This window comes from Oryzias melastigma, linkage group LG7 (genome assembly GCF_002922805.2).
Source record: "Oryzias melastigma strain HK-1 linkage group LG7, ASM292280v2, whole genome shotgun sequence".
NCBI classification, from domain to species: domain Eukaryota; kingdom Metazoa; phylum Chordata; class Actinopteri; order Beloniformes; family Adrianichthyidae; genus Oryzias; species Oryzias melastigma.
In genome coordinates, this window is record NC_050518.1 from 17,515,993 (window position 1) to 17,526,440 (window position 10,448).

The 10,448-nt window shown below is 37.5% G+C and overlaps 2 protein-coding genes and 1 non-coding gene across 3 annotated transcripts; 2 read left to right on the plus strand and 1 right to left on the minus strand.

The window, feature by feature from the left end:
* The first annotated feature begins 437 nt into the window (after positions 1-437).
* Positions 438-4,556, plus strand: LOC112158635 (tumor protein D54). Its single transcript, XM_024292076.2, has 9 exons — positions 438-812; positions 1,537-1,652; positions 1,735-1,883; positions 2,026-2,073; positions 2,513-2,614; positions 3,681-3,707; positions 4,189-4,224; positions 4,329-4,377; positions 4,457-4,556. The coding sequence occupies exons 1-9, from the start codon at positions 800-802 to the stop codon at positions 4,529-4,531; spliced, it is 615 nt and encodes a 204-aa protein (XP_024147844.1). The 5' UTR covers positions 438-799; the 3' UTR covers positions 4,532-4,556.
* A 1,106-nt stretch (positions 4,557-5,662) lies between these two features.
* On the minus strand, positions 5,663-5,734 carry trnae-cuc. The gene has a single exon. It is a non-coding gene; the product is annotated as a tRNA-Glu (tRNA).
* A 404-nt stretch (positions 5,735-6,138) lies between these two features.
* ppdpfa (pancreatic progenitor cell differentiation and proliferation factor a) lies at positions 6,139-8,058 on the plus strand. Its single transcript, XM_024292163.2, has 5 exons — positions 6,139-6,294; positions 7,166-7,269; positions 7,369-7,446; positions 7,531-7,615; positions 7,688-8,058. The coding sequence occupies exons 2-5, from the start codon at positions 7,215-7,217 to the stop codon at positions 7,818-7,820; spliced, it is 351 nt and encodes a 116-aa protein (XP_024147931.1). The 5' UTR covers positions 6,139-6,294; positions 7,166-7,214; the 3' UTR covers positions 7,821-8,058.
* Positions 8,059-10,448: the final 2,390 nt, after the last annotated feature.

The following is a 10,448-nucleotide window of genomic DNA, read 5'->3' on the forward strand; positions in this document are numbered from 1 at the left end:
TGAATCCTATTTATCTGATAGATACCAGTTTGTTAATGCAAATGGACAGTCCTCTTGTTGTACTCAAGTTAACTACGGAGTCCCACAGGGCTCAGTTTTAGGACCCATCTTGTACATGCTTTATATGCTGCAATAATCAGGAAGCACAGCATTAATCAAATATTTTTTTTCATTAGACATCACCTCATGACCTTATTGAGAGTTACTAATTTAGGAATACCAACTCTATCTTAAAAAGTCAATATTTTATATCAATATAAAATTCCCTTTGTGCTCTCTTGTTGGCAGCGTTTTCTTTCTTTCCCTCCAAATTAATATTTAATTATTTATTTAAATAATGTTATTGTTGTCCCCGAGTAATGCCAAAAAATTCCACCCTACTAAATACAATGGTATGATCCGTAAGTGCATCCGGAAGTTTTTAAGGAACGGACTAAAAAACATGATTTGTAAACTTTACAACTGGTTCTTTCTTAATTGCTTTCGACGTATTGTAAAGTTGTATTGGGCAAAACGTGTTTTAAAAAATAATCAAAACGTACCCTAATTTATTAAACTATATTAAAACAAATAATTTGTGTGGTACGAAATAAAGTTTTCCAACGCTCTCCTAATGACATTTAGGGTCCCGGATATTTCCTGGAGTTGTTTTCGCCGTGTGTGGGAGTGAGAGTGAACCCAGAATAGCCTCGGTGATCCTCCTCACTGCCCCCTGCTCTCCCTCTGAGCTGAGCTGACCGGCTGGACGCAGTCGGCTGCAAATAGTTTGTGAAAACATTTCGAAGCGGAAGAAGCAGCGATGAACCGACCAGGTAAGAGCGGCTCCCGGTGTCCCGATCAAAAGTTGGTCGTTTTCTGGCGGGATTCCGCCGACGGGAGTTAGCATCAACAGGTTAGCTGTTAGCTCGTTAGCTTGGAGGCGAGAGTTTAGCACCAAGGACAGCTCCGACATATCTGTGACCAACTTCCTCTCAAATCTGCTTTACTGTCATTGACACGAACACTATCAAATGTACTTAATGTCTTCAGCTTAGTCGTTTTGTAAGCAACTTTTTTACCTTAAAACTGAGTTTGGCAAATATTTTTTAAACAGAATGACCCGCTTTTATTTCTTACGTAACCCAGTTATTGTTAGCTTAAAAATACTTTATTATTCTGCTACTTTAGTGAGAAAATTCCAGTATTTACACAGTACCGGAAGTTGTGTGGAACTCAGTGATGATGTTTGAAGCCTTTTTAATTTAGCTTTTAATCAAGTTTTATTCAGATAATATTGATAATAATTATTTAAAAAATAAATAAAAGCTAAGTTCCTACTTTATTAAATTGCTTCTCTAGTTTTATACATTTAAAAACAAAACAAATGCGTTTTTTACTGGCAAAAAGTTGGTATTTATGAATAAATAAAGCTGATTCATATTCAATAAAAGAAAATCTGGTTCAAGTCTTGATGGAATTTCTGTTTAAGTGTGAAAATGTTGTGCAATTTGATCTCATCTTCTCATAATGTCTCCTTATTTATTTTCGTTTCCACAGGTTTTGGTGGAGCTTCTTCATCTGTGAACTTCTCTGCAAGGATAACAGGGAACGGATGTCCACACACAGAGCTGAGAGAGAACGACCTGGACAATCTACGTTTTGAACTCGCAAAGGTAAATCCTCTATGGCTGTTCTGTATTATATTCTGTAGATATAAGAGACAATTTTGTGTTTTTTTCCCTTCCTTTCACGCAGACAGAGGATGAGATTCAGACCTTAAGGCAGGTGCTTTTGGCCAAAGAAAAGTATGCAGCAGATATCAGGAGCCAGCTGGGAATGGGTCCTCTTGCCAACGTCAAGCAGAACCTGTCCAAAGGCTGGCAAGAAGTCCAGACGTCTGCCCCGTAAGAACACTTCACATGCAAAAAGACTCATTCAGATTCTGCAGCAGCCCAGTTACATAACCCCACAAAGGACTGCTGTCATAAACAGGTTTTCTTTAGTCAGCGGAATAAATTGTTGACCAGTGTGTGTTCCTGCTTTCAGATACCTCACAGCCTCGGCTACCCTGGAGGACATCAGCCACTCAAATGTGTGAGTCTTCATCTATCATGTTTTCACCACAATTCCTTCAAGAACACACGTCATACTCTTCGTAAATAATAGTTTTTAAAGCTTTATTTTTGGAGAAGTTCTTTATAAAAAAAAGTTGACTTAGGTTCGGTTGAAGTGGGTTTTGTTTCCGAGAAGCGAGTGATGGGATTGTCCACTTCAAATAGGATTGCTGCTCTGTTAATAGCAGTGGAGCCTGACTTAGCACAAGAAGCATTGGCTTTACCCGTCTGAAGTGTTTGCTTCAAGTGAGGCAGCACGCATGACGTCAACAAGCTTATTGTTAAGTACGGCTTGTCTGTCATACACACCCATCTCTTATGCAATATACAGCAGCACTGCCGTGTTCTTGTTTTCATTTTAGGGCAAATATTCTATTATTTTCTCTTGCTGATGTAGTTTGACTCATTTTTGCCTGCAGATATGTGAAGACAAAGGACAGTCTGTCCCATGCCGGTCAGGCGACGTCCGCCGCTCTGTCTTCTGTGGGCGTGGTCATCACCAGGAGGCTGGCACAGATGAGGTACACATGTCATAATAATGAGTGTCAAAACAAGGTTTAAGGAAATTCTGGCCAAATGTCTGAATGATTCCCTATGTGTTTGTCTGTCTTAGCTTGTGACGACAAGGGCTGCATTAACATAATAAAATGTTTTAAAGAACAAACGTGACAAAATCTGTCATTTGCATGAAATAAAAATTAATTTCTTGACAGTTTTTAATAGAATTTTTTTACTTTTATGAGTTTATAGGTAGACAGAAATAACACTTGTTAAAAGATTTTAACTTTTCACAAAAATATGCATGTTTTTAAAGAAAAAACTTAGGTTTAAAGGAGCAGGATAATTTAATAAAGAAAAAAAAAATCCACTTTTTAACCCTCTCAGGGCAGACTGCAAAAGCTAAATGCTAACTACTTATTACTAATTTTCCCCAAATATCACATGTTTTCTGTTACTAAAACTTAATTTGGTGAGGGGGTTAAATAAGTATTTAGTTTCTAAAGATAAAATAAAAACCTCTCCATACATGACTCTATGTGAGTCAAATGTGTGCAGTAACTGGGAATGAGGAACGTGTCTATAAAGGAATTGTGTTCTGTTTTTTGGCATATTTGTTTTCACCTTAACCAGGTATGAGTTTCCATTGTGAACTGAATTATTAAGGCCATGCTGCCTGATACTGATCCGACTCAAACTTGGACTCAGATCTTTTCAAAACCTGAATTTGTCTCAACCCCTCAGAGGTTGACCTCCTGGTTTGTTTTTTGTCACTATCTTTGGCTGCTAAACCTAAATGATTTGTCGATAAATGTCTATATAGATTTCTAGCATAGAAAGATAATTAGTTGGACCAACTCACTTTTTCTTGTGTTTTTTCAAAATAAATTGACACTAACACTGACACTAATCCTAATTTAAGGCCATGTTTTAGGCTTGTGCTGCAATATCACAGTTCTTTCTGAAGCAAACAACCTTCATCCAATAAGAGTGGATCTCCTCATCAGCAGTAGCAGGTTGTTCTGTTGTCATTGTGGTAAAATGATTTTTTTGCATTTGTGTCTTTATTTTATTCTGAAAATCCATCAGAGCCCTTCCTCTTCCAAGCCCACCACGGTAAGATTAGAGTTTTTTCAACTCTATTAATGACCAACAACACCAACATTCAAGCTTGTTGTTTGTCAGGCTAATGTTATTGATTTTTGGTTAAAAATGTAAAGAATAGTGCTCTACTCTTTTGCTTATTTAACTCAGATTTTCTTTTTAATTAATTTGTCTCAAAGTCACATAAAACAAGAGCATGTACAATAAATTAGCTTGGATTTTTATAGATATTTTTGTAAAAATAATGTTGCAAAAATCCTTTTTCCATTTGTACACAATTATACATGGAATGAGACAATTTTGGTATTTGTTAGACCTTTAATTCTATATAATCAACACTTTGGTTCAATGTAACTGTTACAGTTTAGTAAAGTGTGGTGTAGTGTTTTAGCTGTAATATAGTGTTGTTTTTGTCTAGTTAAATGGATGTTTTTCAGCCTTTTCTTGTCTGCATGATATTTATTTGTCACTTTTTTGCTGTGTCATCATCCAGCACACTGAATCACTCCATGAGTGTCCCAGCTATGAGGTAAAACGCATTCTTCTTATCAAAAATACTTCATTACATGTCATATTTCTTGAGTTTTTTTTTTTTTTTTTCTTTGTCTAACTGACCTCCACGTCTCTCCTCAGACATTCCTCCACATTCAAGTCTCTGGAAGAAATGGTCGTGAATGTGAAGGTGGGGTTAGAAAAGAAAGCAAGTGTATGAACTCTGTGTCTCACATCTGAGTACTGACCTTCTGCGTTTGAATCCGAAGGACAAAATGACTGGAAGTCTGTCCAACAATGGAGACACATCCGGGTATGAAAGAAGATTCGGGCGCAACCCATAAAATGAAGCAATCCTCGCTGACACGATGCTATTGAGTGGCTGGGAAATTATTATTTAATCTCTTTTCTGTGTGATTGTTTATTCGGAGTCTCAATGTAAAAATCACTGATAGAATGTCTTACATTTGTATAATATTTTAACATCAGTGTTTTATGTTGTTTGTTTTGGAGTGTCAGTGGTAAAACTTGATCTTCTGAAATCAGATAAAAAAAGTATTTTTTTAATGTGACGTTTTTCAATTAAAAGCAATAGAACAGAAAGCCTGTTTTCTTTTGTGGTACTGAATTATTATAAATTCAACAAATGTTGGATATTTCTATGGTAAAGTGGTTGGAGGTTAAATTACAGCTACTCTGTTGAATTGAATTGAATTGAATTGAATTGAATGCCTTTATTGTCATTGCAGTTACAATGAAATTTCGGTTACAACTCACTTTTTCAATGTGGACATATTTATACACGTTGCATTTACTTTAAGAAATGCTACCTCTAAAAGTAGTTTAACTGCACTTTTTACTTTGACTATAGTAGACTTATGATGTTAATTGATACTGTTACTCTGCTACACTTTTACACTATTTACTATTAACATCAATGTAAAATAAATTTTTGTCAAAAAAAAAATTACAACTATATTTAATGTTATTAAACACGTTCAGTGAATCCAGTTGTGAACAAAAATATGTACATTTTCTTCAAATTTTTCATTTTGATGTTTATAATAAATATATATTTTTGTAAGGTTCTATGAGTTTTGGGGAAAAGAATCAATACTTAAGTAATTCCTTAATCTTTTTCTTATATACCGGGTTTAATGAGCTTTTTTTTCACTGTTACTCATCCTTCTTTTAGTTTTTAAACCAAAATTTTCATGAGTAGATTTTTTCTGCTTGATTTGTCCAGTTTCCATGTAATATTCTAAGTAGAAATCATGATCAGCTCTTGTCCTCCAGGTGGCGCAAGAGGCTTTGAATTAAAAGAATTTCCGTGTTAGAAAAAATGTACCTACAAAGAGTAAAGGATGTCAGAAAATTTTAAGTATCATTAATAAGTAAATATATATATATATATTGTTTTTGCAAATAAATAAAATACTTAAGTCAAAGAACTACAACGAACAAGAAAAGCTGTGTTCCCTGACCGGGAATCGAACCCGGGCCGCGGCGGTGAGAGCGCCGAATCCTAACCACTAGACCACCAGGGATCCTTGCGAAAGATCCAAAACAGAAGGAAGAGAAACATAAATAATTTCAAACAGCATAAACTGGATTTTTCCAGATCTAATATTTGTTGAAATAAAATTTGCTGACAAATAGTTTTTCTCTGGTTAGTTATCATTTGAAGACATTTCTAAATGTTTAGATCAGACTCTACTCCTGTTCCTTATGCTATGGTAACAGTTGTCTGTCCGGAGCAACACAAGTATGCAAAGTCCATGGATCTGTGCCAACAGGTTAAATAAAGACTCTTCCAGCTTCCTAGTCCGGTGTCACCTACCGAAAAACGAGGCGCACGTTCCGAGCCCTCTCGTTGCCACGCAGTCCCCGCCCACGTGTCAGACAGAGCAGCACGCGAGGAGGAGAGCAGAGCCGCTATAAAAGCCAGCCGCAATCCCCGTTCTGGGACCACAGAGCTTAGAGAACGAGAAAGGTCCACACAGGTAGTTTGTCCACCAATGGGCAGTAGTAACATATAGCTCTTTATCAACATCCAGCCACCCGCACCTTTCAACCGCATCTGGAGCCAGTCATCCGTCTGTGAAAGGTAAAGCAATTACCATACTTTTATTTTGAAACGTCGTTATTAGCATCCCACAGCTTATAGTTTCTCCTGTTTTAGATTACTGTACAAATCTGCATTGGAGAAATGAATATTGATTTTGTTATTTTCTGCATGGTTCAAGCCCAAAACAAACCAAACATAGCATTATTATTTACTTCACTTTCAAATAAAATTGCGAAGTATTTTATTTTTCAAAATTTGAAGACAAAAATTATTGGTTTAAAACATTTAAAGTTAAACATCATCTTTTATTTTATATACACACACACACACATATATATATATATTTCAATGTTACACTTAAGTGTTTTGAGTTTTGTACGTCACCTAGTTTGTTTATCTGGGCTATGAAGTGCAGACGCACATTTGTCTTCTTGAAATCCTCAAAGCCATCTGCTGTTTCCAGCCTTAAGCTCTAAAGCCCTCAGCTGCTGCTTCCAGATTATGACACAGTTCAGGCTGGAAAAACTTCAAAGCATAGGATGTGAGGATTTCAACTGGAAAACAAAAGTAGCTTTAAATGTTACAATGCATTTGTATTTAAGTTTCATATTTCTGTGTCTTGGTGGGGATGTAATGTGGGGCAAACCCCCCCCCATCATGCAGGCTGCTCGTGCACACTGCGATGTGATACACTGGCAGACTTTTCCACATTGTGTTTATTTAAATCGTGAGAAATTTGACTCTTAGATGCAGCTGCTTGGAGTTTATCACTCTGCAGCAAAGACATGCAGCACGGCCCAGAAAGCATGAATGGATGTTGGTGCAGAGCTTGCATGCAGTGGTGCTGCACAAAGTGAAGTAGAAATGAAGTTGGAGCTCCCAACCTGATGAGATCCATATTTTTCTTCAGGCGACCATCTTCCATCTTTGAGCGGTTTTTCCACCTGAGGTCGGAGAAAATGGCAGCAATTCCATCAAGTGGCTCTCTCGTTGCCACCCACGACTACTATAGAAGTAAGTTCAACCCACAGAAATGAATTCTGGGTGTTTTTTAAAATGGAATTTGTTTTTTTAAGACTTAATTCTTGTATTAATGTGTTTTTTTTTTTAAAGGACGACTCGGGTCCAACTCCAGCAGCAGCTCCTGCGGCAGTTCCGAGTACACCGGGGAGGTTATTCCACACCATCCAGGTTTGGAAATTGATTAATTTTTACTTAAAAAAAATGAATCCTTGCGCATCATCTTATTCTAAAATAAAATATTTAACCTTTCAGCACTTCCACGGCAAGACTCAGGCCACTGGTGGACTTCCTTTTTCTTTGCAAAACAGAACCAGGCAAACGGATCAGACAACCTGAAGTGAGTTGGAGGAGTCACTTAGATTCATCCTGGTTTGGTGTGGTGGTTAACTGAACCTCCTCTGTGTTGCAGGACCGGATCCTACACCGTGACCAACGGTCAGGTGTCCTGCATCGCCAAGGAAATGGTTTTGAAAAGACAGTTGAGCGAAAGCAGTGAAAGCGGAAAGGTCGAACCAACAACTCCACCACCAGTGTCCTCCTAGACCCGGCTCCATCACCCCCACCCCCCACCTTCAGCTTGCCATTCATCACATAGTCCAGCAGTGGAGATGAAGATGACGATGGCGATGATGACGGTGTTTTGTTACTTTTAGTAAATAGTGTGCATGTCCTTTTTGTTTTGTGTAATTATCTGTATATTGTGACCAAAAGTTTAAAAAATGTCAAAGTATTTTTTCATGAACTTCTACTTTAAGTAATAATAAATAGTGTTTAGTCACCTCTTGTTTCTGTGTCCACACATTTCTGGATCACCTTTACCTCCGAATTGCCAAAACAAACAGACTAACAGAAAAAAACTACTTTACAGAAGTGTTTTTTTTAGACACACTGAAGAGCAGCTGTTTTGTAACCCCGAGGAGAACAACACGCAGCTTAATACTTAAGCCGTTTACCTCAGATATGATTAGAAACAATTACTGCAGGTGCTAATACAGTTTACGTAATGACTCAACGCAAATGTGGGTCACCAGCTTCTGGAAGACCCCGGCGGGGCGAGAGGTCAGGACGATTAGGTTCTGCTCCGAAAACGTTCCAACTTGGGCCTGATGGAGTTTGTCAGACGATCGCTTGCAGACACGAATGGAATCTGAGTCATCTGCTGCAATACACATCTGTAACTGGAACTGAAAGTGGCTCTGGCAATTCAATGACTTACTTTAGTCAGTGCCAGAGTGTAACAGTAAACTACTCTGGGGGGCTGCAAAGGCAGGAGGACGTGACTTTATATAATATTTTTATATATATAAATATATATAGTATTTCTCGTGAACTCCAAACCATAGACAGATGAGAGCTGAAGGCCTCTTGTGTAAGGCAGATTTTACCGGTTATTCCTGCCGTTAGACCCTACTTCTCTGTAAGGAAAAACCTGATTCCACAAAAAAAAAGAAGAGGCCTCAGGGATGTCGTCATGAAGGAGTGATCCTCTCCCAAGATGTACAAGCGATGACTTAATTAGCTTATCTATCTCTACAACTACACGTTTGAATTGTGTTCATCCAGATAGAACTGGGAGACAGGTGGGGGTGAAGTCCACAGCCAAGACGAGCCAGAGGCGCGGTCCACAGCCAAAAACAGGAGCACAGGCGATCCACCTTGAATCTGAAATCTCTCCTGCTCCCCCAGAGGGGAGTGGGAAAGAGGAACAACACATGAATCGCACTGCACCAAACAGAAGCACAGAGAAGTAAATAAAATAAATAATAAAGAATACAGGAGAGGAGAAGTAAATGAGAATAAAGGACAAACCCCCAGTGCATGAGGGGTATATTTGTATAAACCCCTTTTGTATTTGAGGCTAAACATTATTTATATCAGATATATTTGCATACTTATCTTTTTAGGGAGCAGAATGAAAAGATGAGAGAGTGGGATGTTAGAGACGAGTGATACAAAGGCTCATTTCTACTGAGTGTCATAGTCCTGTATGGTCTGGTATGGTACGGTTTAGAGTTTACCAGGCAATTCAGGTGAGCATTTCCACTCAAAGTTGGTGAAGTTTGGTACTTTGTATATACAAAACATTTAATGCAGATTGACAGAAGATTGCGGGCGGAGAAGAGGAACACAGTTGATTGATTTTGTCGTAATGATCTTCCGCCAATCAACGAGTTTCAACAGTAGCTCTTCAATTTTCTATGGACTCCCAACCAACGTGGGTTCTAAAATGGTACTGTTCAGTCTAGCTTAATGGGTCAGTTTTATTATGAAAATGCCAAAAATACTGGACCGCTCGGTGGAAATGATGCATAATAATTCAAACAAGGGGGTTCAAGAAATTGGAAAATGAAAATAGAGAGTAGAAGGAGGTAGAAATACAAAAAGAGGAAATAAGTTGCTGGAGATTTGTCATCATTACTGTCAAATGTACTATAGTTATTAATCAAAAGGGTACGGCCTGTTATCAGAAACACTCAAATGTTACAAACATACCTGTTGTCCCAAATAACCTTCACACACAAACATGCCAACATGTACAAAATCCAAATACAGCTCACACGCACATACTGAACTCATGCATACAAACAAACTGATGTCAAGCATACATTATGCTTCAGTAGGTTAGGAAAAATAATATTTTTTTCTTCATTTTTAACAAAGAAAATTCCATGCAACATTGTTGAGAACTCACTCTGGATTGTATTGATAAACTCATCTGATACAGTGTTCTCTCATGACGCAAGTTTCTTAAGGACTCTTATAGTTTATCTTTTATGCTAATAAAAACGACCCAAATGGAGTAAACACAGATCTCCAATAATCAAATCAGGTTTCATCATTTAAGATGTTCAGGTTGTGTCTGAATTGCTTCACTACTCTACTTAGTGGACTATATAGTGCGTTCTCCGTTCTGTACAGGTGTCCGAATCTACAATTCAAAAATCCAGTGCCTTAGTAATTTACCAGAAGTCTCTGTGAAAAACCAGAATGCAGCAATGTTCACTAGTGAATGTAGACTGCATTAAATGCATTGAATAATTTTTTTAATGTAAAAAAGAAAGAAAGTATTTTAATTTGTTTTTATAACCATCCAAGTTTCCTTTGTCAGAACACAGGATTTATGGATAGTCTTCATAAAATATTCATATTTATTAGGATTTTAATTTGGG

Coding starts and splice junctions, on each gene's coding strand:
- ppdpfa (XM_024292163.2), top strand. CDS start 7,215: ATGGCAGCAATTCCATCAAGTGGCTCTCTCGTTGCCACCCACGACTAC. Junction 7,447..7,530: donor GGTTATTCCACACCATCCAG/GTTTGGAAATTG, acceptor TTAACCTTTCAG/CACTTCCACGGCAAGACTCA. Junction 7,616..7,687: donor AACGGATCAGACAACCTGAA/GTGAGTTGGAGG, acceptor TCTGTGTTGCAG/GACCGGATCCTACACCGTGA.
- LOC112158635 (XM_024292076.2), top strand. Junction 2,074..2,512: donor GACATCAGCCACTCAAATGT/GTGAGTCTTCAT, acceptor TTTTGCCTGCAG/ATATGTGAAGACAAAGGACA. Junction 4,225..4,328: donor ATGAGTGTCCCAGCTATGAG/GTAAAACGCATT, acceptor GTCTCTCCTCAG/ACATTCCTCCACATTCAAGT.